The 13,519-nt window shown below is 33.8% G+C and overlaps 1 protein-coding gene across 1 annotated transcript; it reads right to left on the bottom strand.

The window, feature by feature from the left end:
- On the bottom strand, positions 3,695–7,097 carry LOC109723802 (transcription factor bHLH147-like; the record flags this gene model as incomplete). The annotated part of the gene is given in 3 exon segments (XM_020252287.1): positions 3,695–3,858; positions 6,627–6,914; positions 6,917–7,097. Coding segments are annotated over 3 exon segments (633 nt in total), but the record flags the coding sequence as incomplete, so codon positions are not given.

Raw genomic sequence — 13,519 nt, 5'->3', positions numbered from 1 at the left:
AAAAAAAAAAAAAAAAGCTCCCTATTCACTGTCACATCTCAATTTTAACTCTATTCAAAAATTAATTAGATGATTTTAAATACTAATTTTCTTAAAAAAAAAAATTAAAGACTAGAGTGGAGGATCATAGCCTTTAGATAGAGTTAAAACTGATATATGACAGCAGATCGGTGGCTTCTCAACTAGACTTTAACTGAAATTACGATAATAGCACAATTCTTAGAAAATTTGATTTTTTTTTCTGAAGTCGCAATAAAACAAAAGGTTAACTGAAATTACGATAATAGCACAATTCTTAGAAAATTTGATTTTTTTTTCTGAAGTCGCAATAAAACAAAAGGTTAACTGAAATTACGATAATAGCACAATTCTTAGAAAATTTGATTTTTTTTTTCTTAAGTCTCAATAAAACAAAAGGATAACGTTGAATGGAAAAGTTTAAGAAGTCCTATAGTTGAGGAAACTTCATACATTTTCACTCAAAGAAAAAGATAAACTTCAATTTGCCATCCCTGGTATAGCACATTTTTATTCTACAATTTTATAGTTAAAAGATTATACTTAATTATCATATTATTTTTATTTTTATTTTTATTTTAAGAAAAAAATATATCATCAAATAAAATATAGTAAAATAATTGTTTTAAAAAAATTACTGAATGACATCCTATTAACATTAACAATAGATATTTATAATGAAATAAAAATAAAATCACATGATACCTCAGTAAAACTGTTTAAATCACGAAATAATAAAATAAAAATATATTATATCATAAAATAATTAAATATAATTTTTTGAACACAGAAAAAAACAATTTATATACTCAAAAGAGAGAGAGAATTCACGACAACCGAGCAAAATCGACACATAGAATATGTACGGATGTCCGAAATTTTATCCGAATTCAAACGGAGCAAATTTGTTCTATACTAAACAGATATGATTTCGAATCTAGATATCAAAAATAAAAATCCGATGAATATGAATTCAGATATGAATTTTGATTGTATCCAACCCAAATCCGAACCCTTATTTTATATTGTATATAATATGTATATAAAATTTTGATATTATATTTAAATTTATATTTTAAAAATTTAGATTTAATATAATATATTTTGAAATATTGAAAAAAAAATAATTGATTCGAATTCGAATTTTTTGTTGGGTTTGGATTTGAATATGAATTTTTAAAATTTGTCCTATTCAAATTTAGATTTAGGTTTGGGGTTTGGAATCGATCCGGAATCCGGATTCGGATTTTTTGAAAATCCGCTTCGACCCATTGACATCTCTGACACTGACTCAAAACCCAAACCACAACACGACAACGGCGATGGACAATTATTAGGGTGTATCCGGTCCACCAAATCAGATGTGGACCACCCATAATCTACCTCTCCCATACGGATAAATTTCAAATCTGAAAAAAGAAATCCTAGATGAAAAGTAATGATCAAAATTAGTATAACATTTGTGATGTGTTATTTTAATTTCAAACTCTAATATTTGATTATTTTTAAATGATCTACTGCAAAATTTGTTCGAAAATTTACAATAGATCTTAGTGATATATATACATATTTTATTTTAGAGATAGACAATATGCTATCTGTTTCGTTTATTTTTTTAAAAAATAAACTTAGTTAGAAATATAAAATAAGTAGGCTTTGAACTTAAAATTTCGGATTCCAACCACAAGTCTATATAGTTTTATATATGAATGTTTGTTGGTTATAACTCATGAACTTAAAAAAAATTTGTATATAAAAATTGTCGGCAAAACAAAGTACAGTTCTCATGGGACAAAGAATAAGATAATTGTGGCTCTTTGATGGAAGGAATTTTACACTATCACACTTGCACCACGTCATCAATAACAAGCCAATCACATTCCTTTTTTTTAAATAAAAATACAATAAAAATATTTTTTTATAATCATGATGGAACATATACTCTTAAAGGAGATATTTAATTTGTTTATTACGCCACGTCACCAATATATCCGTTGTATTTTAGAATTTTTCCTTTGATGGTGGGTTGGAACAGGTCACAGTTAAGTAATTTATTATTTTAATTTTAATTTATAAAAAAATGCCATCAAATAATATAGCAAAATAAATTTTTTTTAAAAAAAAGTGAATAGAATGGTACAATATTTAACAACATATTCTTACGGTAAAATAATAAAATAATAATATAATAATTAAACAGGTGAAAAAAAAGCGCTCAACTACTTTAATATTTGTAATAATAGTAAGCGTAATTTTTGGAAAATAAAAATATGCTAAATAAACTAAAAATATGCTAAAAGTTTAATATAAATTTTTGCTTTTTTTTTTTAAAAAAAAAGGGAAAACAAAAGAAGGCGCTCCGACCTTTGTGAAGGAACACACGTGGGCCGTGTCAGCATGGGGCCCACCGCGCGGCGCAGCATCATAAGCCCACATGGCCACATGGGAAGGGCGCGGGAGAGGGGAGATGAGGAGGAGGAAGAGGAGGGGTCAATCATGGCGCGCGTCGCATCCCCACCGTCCATTCCCCGCCCCCCCCACAACTCATCGTACGGCCCACGTGGGACACCACCGCCCCACTCTCCCCCGTGCTCTCTCTCACTACCCCCTCTCTCTCTCTCTCTCTCTAAAATAATATTGTATAAAATAAAATTATTAAAAAATCGTATTATACGTAGAGCACGACTACTGTATAAATAAAAACACAGCTTCTCTTGTGTTCTTAAAATTCATAACTATCTATCAATTTTCAATTTTGAGGAGTATCTTATTTCATCTTTTTTTTTTATTTTTTTTCTCTTTTTTTCTAATCATGCATTAATAAACTTAAGAACACAAGAACTGCTATGTTTTTAATAGCACGATAGCCGCCCTACTCTTATATATAAACAAAATAATAAATATATTTTTACTAAATTTTTTAGACATTTATTTCAAAATTTTAAAAATTAAAAATATTAGCGCCGTAGCAATACATGTTCGGAAAATACGCAACTTACCCCTCAGTATTCGCCTTTTTTTTCTTTTTTTTTCTTTTTTTTCTTTTGTGTGGGATGGGAATCATGTGATGCAATAATTACGTGGCATGCACAAAAACGACGAGGGCATGTAAACACCTGAATTTATGAATGTATATATATAATATCTATTAAACTATATGAATCCTCAATCTTTGTTGCCACGTGGCAAATTTTTCTTCACCCTCACTAATATGTGACTCTTCTTCTTCCATCACTAAATTTTTAATAACGATTCCATTAACCAAACTTTCAATTAGTGTATTTAAATGGTCCCACTACCTTCCCTCTACTATACTTTTAATTAATGTAAATAGTTCCACTACCAAACTTTCAATTAGTATATTTAAATGGTCTTACTACATCCTAATCTCTCTATCTCTAATTATTCGTCATATTCACTAAATTTTCAATATGTATTTTAACGGTCTCATTAATCAAACTTTCTATTAGTGCATTTAAATGGTCTCACTACCTTCCATCCACTATACTTTCAATTAATGTAAATGGTTCCACTACAAAACTTCCAATTAGTATATTTAAATGGTCCTACTACTATCTACAATCCTAACCTCTCTATCTCCAATTATTCATCATGGTCCATTTTCCTCCTTCCACCGAACTTTCAATTCTTTATCTCCGATTTGTTCATCAATTCTCTATCTCTTATCTTTAGCTATACACCATCGCCTCCTTCCCTCGCTCCCTTTCTCTCTGACTAATGTGCGCGCCCAATTCCTTCTTCCGCCGCGGTCGGAGAGATCGTCGTCGCCGTCACTATCACCATCACCGGAGAAGGCATCGTCGGGTTCATATCTGCCGCCTACAGTGAAATACTTTCGATAGATGTACCAAATGAGATACACAAGAGAATATTTAATATTTTATTATTATTAAATACTATTAGGGTTTGTACCCGCTGTAAAGCGCGGGTCTCTTCACTAGTATATATATATAGAGTGAGGCTACTATGCTATCGGAAGCACGGAGCCTTTCATACTTTCAGCTTGTTTTCGATGTTGCGGCTTTCGAATCGTCAATCGGCTTCGTTAAACTTGATCTAAAGTATTTGAAGTACCTAGAAAATAAATTTTATGATTTTACAATATCATTTGCCTAGTAAACGAAGGGGCTCAAAATCAACGGCTGAAAATAAAAATCTTATAAAATGTAATAATATGACATTAAAATTTTAAATCAAATATATTGATCTTGTTTTATATAGTATAAAGAATTTTCTATCGAAATTTCACGTGATTTGGATATTTCTACACCGTTAAACTTGCAAACGGCTCACTACGGCCATTGAAATTTATTGATTTTGAGCTCATTCGATCACTAGGCAAATGATATCGAAAAATAATAAAATTTATTTTCTAGGTACTCCAAATACTCTAAATCAAGTTTTACGGAGCCGATCGATGATTCGAAAATCGCAACATCGAAAACGAGCTGGAAGCACGGAAGGCTCCATGCTTCCGATAGCATAATAGCCTCACTCTATATANAACTATTGTTTTTTTTTTTCTTTTTCCCTTGTAGCACCCGATGGTGTTCTGGTCCAAATACAACAACAGTAGAATTGGTTTGACATAAGTCGAGTAAATTAAACTTACGAAGAATTTACTTGATACACGCTCAAAATTTTATAAGTATCTTCTTAAATCATGGAATGGATATAAAAAATAGTTCTTTGTACTAACCAACTCTCTTCATGGTTAGTTGCCCCAACATTTCTCTCTCTCCTAACCCCACCCACTTAAAAAAGAGAAAGGGAAAGAAAAAGAGCGCAAAATGGGAATGTAAAAAACTATATAAGGTAATCAGGGTTAAAATAATGTTTTTTTTTTTAAAAAAAAATACATTTAAAAAGTGAATATAATATGTACATCCCATTTTTAATATATCTGTAGCATCACTTGTTTCTTGTTTGTTGATATCTGTTAACAAGATCACGGTTTGTACTTTATAATATATTCTTATTATTTATGAAAAAAATATATTTATAATGTTTTTAAATTTTTGCAGAAAAGGAGTGAAATTATCCCTTAAAATTATTAAATCCCAACTCCTAGTCACGTTTCATATTAATTGACAAAATTTTTAAGTTAGATATGGATAGCTTAAAAATGAGAGAAGTGTTTGAGGATGTTTTAGCTTTGTTGTTATCTTGGTGAAGAAAATAATGGATCAAGTGTGATGCATATGCACAATTTTGCTTCATGAAATTACGAGATGTCTAAATAAGCTACACATTTATATTTAATTATCTTTTATAATTGTATGCAAATTTTGGATTTACCTTAATCTGATTATTTTTTCATTATTATAACTTATCAGGATAATATAATTTAAAACTGACCAAAAAGTAATATATAATACGTTTTTCAAAACTTTATAAATATTTGATTATACGTCTTGTTTAGCCAATACTATAAGACAAATATACTAAGGCCTAGTTGAACGCATGGTTATATTTTTTGGCATATTCTTTTAATTTATTTAAAAAAAATTGTATATTTGGCCGATGAGAAATATGATTAAATATTTAGAATAAAATATTATATTAGTTTTAAGTTATATTTTTCAGAATAAAATAAAAAAACTCGTGGGTTAAATATATTATTCTACCAATAAATAGTTAGACCTTTCAAGAAGAAAAACTCAAGTTTTCTACTTGCAATTACACTAAAAAAGATTCTTACACCAAATAAAGTATTCCTTGATAGCTTACTCTAACATCCAAAGATTTTATCTTGATGTATAAATCTTATCTAGTATATATTTTTAATGTATTCAAAAATTTTGTGTATTTGATTTATAAAAAGTATGATCAAATATTCAAATAAAATATAAATTTTGAGTCATTTTTTAAAATAAGACAAATCGTACTGCAGGTAAAATATGTTTTTATACCAACTTATATATAGCAAAACTTATGAAGAAACAAAAATTAAATTTCTTACGTGCTATCATACTAATAAGGAGTAAGTCATTTTTGAATAATTTATTCTGACGTGCAAAGAAGATCTAAATAAAATGTTCCTAAATTCAAACATACCCTGTAATCTAATTAAATTTTTGTACAAAAACAAAACCACATCCCAGTAAATAATAGAATAAGAAAATTTTGAATATCGCAGGTACTGTAAAAAAAAGGGTGGGAGGTTTAGATAGTCCTTTTGAACAAAAGTGACGAGGTGCTCCACAGTCCACATAGACTTTTGTGCGTGATTAAGTCCCGTCCCATTTCATTAACAACTATTTGTTAGGTGGGAATTAGATTAATTAGGTTGAACTAAACCATTTTACGAATTAATTTACATAATAATAAATATTTTTATACACCATGATAAATTTGGCCGGCAAAAAATATACATATTATAAAAATAAAAATAAAAATAAATAAAGGAAAATGAAAAGAAAAGGGAATATCCCAACGTAAAACAGTTGTGCCGAAACAAAAGCAAGATATATTTAAAAACAAAAATGAAAAGTTGAGGGGCATGTACAATAAATTACATCATCAATTTTTTAATTAAAGCGACATGGAGAGATTTTAACCCACAAAAGAAAAAAAAAAAAGCGGGGGCTCGGCGGCGGAGGAGGATGTGGCGGCGCCGCCGCCGCCCACGGCGGAGAGGATGTCGGCGAGGGCGCTCATGGCGCGCACCTGCATCTCGAGCGCGGCGATGTAGTCGGAGGTCTCGTCGAGGAGCGCCGGGAACGGGAGCTTCTTGCACCCGGGGACGAGCAGCGACAGCACCCTAGCCTTGCGCCGGATCGCCGGCGATCTCTTCTCCGGCGCCGCGCCGCCGCCGACGCTCCGCGGCCGCGGCGGCGCGGCGGCGTGGGGGCGGCGCCGCGTCGCCTTCAGCCGGAGCGGCCCCGAGCCGCGACCGCGAGTGCGCGGTCCGCCGCCTCGCGGACGGCCCGGCTCCGTGGCGGCTCGTCGGAGCCGCCGCCGTGGACGCGTCGGAGGGCTTCTAGAAGCTTCGAGGAGTACGTCTTCTGCTCGGTCGGCGACCGCCACTTGCACGGCGTCCCCGCCGCATCGTCCCCCCTCCGCTTCCGCTTCCTCTCCCCCTCCTTCGTCGACGCCGATTCGCCCTCCGCGTTCGAGATCGCCATCGAAATCGCCCAGAACCCTCTTCCAAATCCCACAAAACCCTAACGATCGCACCGATCTGAAGAACGCGAAATCCCTGCGACGAGATTACACAAGTAAGCATCTGATCCCAAACTTCAAATCAAAATAATCGATAATAACAAGAAAAATATTAGATAATTACCACGAATTTCCGAGCGAGTAGAGAGAGAGAGAGAGAGAAAGAGTATTCGAGATATCGAGAAATGGGCGTAGAGAGGGGATGGGGTCGAGGGAGGGGGAAATATAAAGGTGTGGTAATAACACGAGTAGAACACGTCACATCCTTAATCCCGATTTATTCTCCCTTGATCCCTTCGTTTAATTAATTATCATTTTCGCCCTTGACGATTTTGCCCTTCAGATTTAATCGGCGTAGGTCAAATCCTCCGCGCCGTAGCCGTAACCAGTAGATCGCCCGTATTCGTGCCGGATCGTACGCTCGCCCTATACGGCTATACGGTCTACGATGCTATTTTACCGTATTGCCCCCACTTAAGTCGGACAAAAATTTATGGGCACCGTGTCCCAACAATTTGTTTGGGCACGGTGCCCGGATGGGCGCCGCGTATGCAGCGGCACCCATCCGCACTCTTCCTTTCTCTTTTTCTTCCTAAAAGCCGAGCCCACTATTTTTTCTTTTTTTTCTTTTTTTTTTTTTTTGAGGGTGTGGATGGGCGCTGCTACATCGCTGCACACGCGGCGCGCATCCGTGCACGGTGCCCAAACAATGGTGCCCATTTTTATCCACGTAAGTCTCACGAACTAAGATGTAATATTACGATATTGCCCTTCTTGAGTCTCAGGTGGCTGGCGTGGAAAGCAGCGCGCACATGGGAGTTTGTGGTACGGCCACCCCGTGAAATTACTGTTATACCCCCACAAAATAAAATTTAAATTAATTAGAGAATTTATTAATGTATTTTCATTCATTTCTCTTTTCTTTTTTCCGATATATGTATATTATAACGAACTAGTAAATTTCTTGGAATTGATAAATTTTATTTTATTTGGACATATTAATAGATTGAAATTATTCATATACGGATACTGCTTCGTATCTCAAAAAAAATTAGAGAAAATTTCAAATACCATTCTTATGGTTTCGTACTTTTTTTACTTTCGTATCCTGCGATTTAAAGTGTATAAATTTAGTAACCTATGATTTCGTATTTTCTCATTTTAGTACCCTTTGGTTTAAAGTGCATTAATTTAGTATTTTATGATTTCATTTTTTCTTTCCGTCGGCTCCTCTGTTAATATTTCGTTAAATTATATACAAAAAACTGCAGATACCCTATCTAACTTTATCTAATATTTACTTTACTACCCTTTAGTTTTAACTTTGTCACTGATTTTTTTTCCGCCGTTAATATTTTGTTAATTATATACAAAAAAATTTTCAGATATCCTATCTAGGTTTATCTAATATTCGCCTTAGTATTCTTTAGTTTTAACTTTGTCATTAATTTAACGAAAAAAAAATAGTAAAATAGATAATAAAAAGAGAAAAATAAAATCATAGAGTACTAACTTGATACATTCTAAATCACAGAATACTAAAGTGAGAAACTGAGAAAGTGCGAAACTATAAGGACTAAAGTAATACATTTTAAATCATAGAGTTTTAAAGTGAGAAAGTATAAAACCATGGGGGTATTTGAAGTTTACCCAAAAAATTATGTATAGAAATAATTTAAAATGTAATAGCATAAAGTACATTACAAGATGAAAAAAAGGAAAAAAATAATAAAAAAAAAGAAGGGGCACATCACGTGGGTCACATGGAAACGAAAGCGTGGAGCTAGCGTACGAACTGGGGTTTGGGAACAGGGTGTCAGCTTATGAGGTGTTGGGATGGAAATATTACTTGCTGGACCCGGTCTATGCCTTCCACCACATGGACCCTTCTTGTGTCCGACATTTAGAATCATACGTAATTATAAAAAATACAGTATAATAAGAGATTTATATAATTAAAAATATAGTAAATATATATTTATTTAATTATATATTGTTGAAAATTATATTTATAAATTTTATTATCTGGTATATGGGATTACCAAATTATTTTTAATATGTTTATTTAAAAGGTGATTAGTTAGGTAAGTTTTTCTTTTGTGTAAAATTTTTATCTTAAACTACTGTACATAAGATTATAATTAATTTGGACGTAATTCTAACTACTGCAATTAGGTGTATATTTCGACGATTTGAATGCAATTAAAATTACAGTACGTCTGAAACAAACATCTCTTAAAACAAATAGAAATAAATAAATAAATTAAGTTAGATCGAGGCCGCCAAAGGGTATATATATATATATATATATTTTTTTTTTTGGGTAGCTTGGTTTAGGATGAAATGGTGGGGATGTAGTAGGCAATAGTTCTCCGTTTATGTGGGAAAAGGGAGATCACGTGGTGGGTGTCCTCGACGTCCAACGGATGGGATCATAGCCAGAAGCCATGCAATTGTGCATGTGGACCGGTAATGTTCTCATCAATGAGTAATTTCTTTTGTAACTTCCCCTTAGTTATTGTTGTACTTTTTCAGTCTCAAACTTTCAATTCCATATATATGCCTAGCTCACTAATAATAATAATAATAACCTTTGAAACTTTTTGAATAACTTTATTATTAGAATATTGGAAATGTTTCTATATCTTTAATTGTTGCTGACGTATTGATCTGCAGTGCTCTGCAAATTAATTTGTGCGTTAAAAATCAATAGAGTCGGTGTGTCACTTTGAAGCCCATAAGGTTACAGTTGCTTAGATAGATATTAATTAAGATGTTGTTTTCTTGGCCCAAACCCCATAATTTTGACGAAATTCTAACTTAAGATTAGATTAGGGTGGGTCAAGCGAGCTCATAACCACAATTTTTTAAATGTTTTCTCTTCCTCTTCTCTTTGTAATCTGAGTGGCTTTGTCCCAACTTCACTGGAGTTTGTATTCATTCTTTTCCTTGTCTGAGAATTAGGAGCTTGCTCTCCTGCACTCGTGCTCGAATGTGTCTATGGGGGCACGAACTTGTGCTCTCAAACAATCCTTCACAAATATTTTCACCTGAAATTTAGGAACCAAGTTACACTTTTGGTCCTCAAAACTTAATTCGAGATGTAAAATACTTTGGTGGAGATTTTTTTTCAGAATAACTCTTAAACGAATTATAATCTGTCAAATAATCTCGTCAAAATTTAAATTGGCGAAGTTACTCTACTTTAACCAAGTCAACGCCACGAGGGATGGAAATGTAGAAGACAGCGAATCGTTTATCTTCTTTAATGACATCAATGAATAATTTACTATCTTCAAAGATTCTCATTAAGATGATGAATTATTCATCGCCGTTCTGAAGATGATGAGCGATTTACTGTTTTCAAATGGTATTCGTATCATATGAATATAGCATAGGAAATTAGTAATTCGTTGAGCATCTTCAGAAAGATGACGAATGATAAGACGATGAATGATTCACCACTTTATTTTCTTATCCAAGCGCAACTATACCTTCCTCTCTTCATTCACTCTACTTCTCCCACCTCTGCTCTTTTTCTTACCTCTCGCCCTTTCGACGAGTTCATCGCTGTCATTGACGAACTTCGTCGGCAGGTAACTCCCTCTCCCTCTACGTTCTCCCTTCTCCCTGACCCCGCGCCTCCCGGGCCTCACCGACGTCCCCGAGCCCGCGGAGACCCCCGAGATCCCCCTCGCAGCCAAATTACCTCCTAACTGCCACGCACCCCACTCCATCTCGGCTAAAATAGGGTTAATTATTTTGCCTATTCAAATTTTTTACAAAATTGTTTAGCAAATTATAATTATATTAAGAATTATTGTTAAAAAAAAATAATAAAAGTCCTACAATCCAATTAATTTATAATAATTTCTGACTCGAACTTCCTAAATTATTGCACTCAAATTCTACAGTTCGCTGATGTTGCAGTATTATAGTTAATAAAGTGACAATACCGGAAATGTTACATACATTTTTAAAATATTAGCAAAACATTTTACAGGCTAATTTAGTTGAAGCTTGGTTGAATCTTAATGTTTTGCTAATATGTTAAAAATGTATGTAACATTTCCGGTATTGTCACTCTCTCTCTCTCTCTCTCTCTCTCTCTCTCAAACATGACAAAGGGGTGACCCCCCTGGTCTGATTCTACTGCTAGTTTTACTACCCACTTCTTCCTCTTCCTGCTTTATGCTTTAGGGATACTGGAGTGAATGTGGGGTCTTACAATTGTCATCCCATGCATGCATACAAACAAAATATCTAGTTGTCACATGCATCCAACCTCTGCAGTTATGCGTTCCTATATTCAGCAGTGATCTACCACTACCATTCAATAGTAACAACACCAACAGCCATAGCTAAATATGTGCAATTTTTATTTTTCTTTTGCTGCAGACCTTCACAAATGATTTTGAGCATTTATTCGCCCAAAGCGGACGTTTTTTTTGCACAAGTGTTGTTGCCAAAAGCTGGCTGGATAAGCCAGAACAATCTTTTCAAAAATTCTGGTTTAAAAAAAAAAGGATAAAAATTCAAGGTACATCCAAGTTGTCATCTCTCTCTCTCTCTTTCTCTCTCTCAAAGCTTTAACCTTTTTACAAAACAAAATTTTAGAGCAAAGAAATTTTTACTCAAAGATAAGTCGCCAATAGAAGAATTTTAACAATAACAACAATAAATATTTTTGTAACAGCTCTATTCAAATAGCAAGTTTAGTATGTTGGCAACATTTTATTTCCAATGCGAGCAAATGTGCCACTGAGATGAAATCACAGTACAGATTGCATCGGAAAACAGAAATTAGAAGATAAACACAAGGCCCAGATCAGGATTCATTTGCTTCACATTAGTGCGCCGACAGATTAGCTAAAAATATTTTGATGACCATTATAAGTAATTTAGATAGAGAACTATTAAATCTAAATATCTTGGATCAAAGTGTTGGGTTTAATTTAATTTGTTGAGAAGTCAAGTTGGCAACAAGTCGAAACACGACACAAATATGAAACACTGGGGCATGTTTTAGATGAACAACAGAGGAAATACTGGATGTGAAACCTACACATAGGGCCCAAAGCAAATAATTCATATTAGTTTCTAAAGCACTTGAGCTTTCATGGTCCATGACAACTCAATGCTTGAGCTACAAGACATGAGGTTTTCTTTGTTCTCCTTTTCTTTTTATATTTCCCTTCTATCTCTATCTTCGACAATCGAATTGTCGGAGAATTAAACCTACTGTTACTTGGTTGAGCAGTCATATATTTCCCTTCTATCTCTATCTTCAACAATTGAATTGTCGGAGAATTAAACCTACTGTACTTGGTTGGGCAGTCATAGTATCCGAGAAACTAAAAGTTATTTCGACGTAAGCTTGAACAATCTAAGGTAAGCTTGAACAATCTAAGGTCAGTAGAACCCGAAATGTGCAATCCTTAATCATCTCAAACAGCAGATACTCAAATAATGCCACATGGAGTCATAAAGACACTTAACCTTAAGCTAATGAATCTACTGCTCATGCACATGGTCTTTGAGCCAAATTATTGAATGGATATAACTATTATAGTACCCTGTGTAAACCCACAATGTCGCCTTTGTCGATTGGTAATGCCTCAACGTTAACAAAATCTGATTCGATGAATTGCTTAGCTGTGTTTTGTTTCCTCACCATTTAATATGATTTACTACCTAACATACTGAACAATCCCTGCATTGTTGCTCGATGCTTGGTTTAATCATGAAACCCCTGCACATGGTCAACCCATTATTAAGTGGTCACAACAATTCAGCTTCTTTTATACATTATACATCTTCAAGTGGGAAGTTAATGGCTCAACTAAGTCTTATGCATTAAAATTTCAAACGTTGGTGTGACGAGGTTTTTCAAACAGTACAATCGACAAAATCCAGACATATGATAATAATGTCAAGATCATCGAAGAAAAATGGCCAGAGTTCATTATTGTTGCATCAGTTAATACTTGGTGCTGTTTATCTTTTACCAGGAAATGGTAAATTTCTTCTAGTACCCACTACTATAATCAACCAAAATACCTGTTCATTTGAAGGATTGCATTTCAACACTGTTATCAGATTCTTTGCCTACCATATCCCTAACAATTCATACTCTTGATGTCCATCATATGAAAAGAAAAGCCTATTGTTTGTGTTAGACTTCCCATTTACATCCAAAGCATAAATCAAAGACACCAAGATTATCATATTCCCCTGTTAAAGTACCACTATGCTGTACCACATTATGTGTAATGAGCACGACGATTAATATATTATGACTAATATTACCAACCAC

This window comes from Ananas comosus, linkage group 18 (assembly GCF_001540865.1).
Source record: "Ananas comosus cultivar F153 linkage group 18, ASM154086v1, whole genome shotgun sequence".
Lineage (NCBI taxonomy): Eukaryota > Viridiplantae > Streptophyta > Magnoliopsida > Poales > Bromeliaceae > Ananas > Ananas comosus.
The sequence above is the reverse complement of the archived record's forward strand: the minus strand, read 5'-3'. Positions and strand labels throughout refer to the sequence as shown.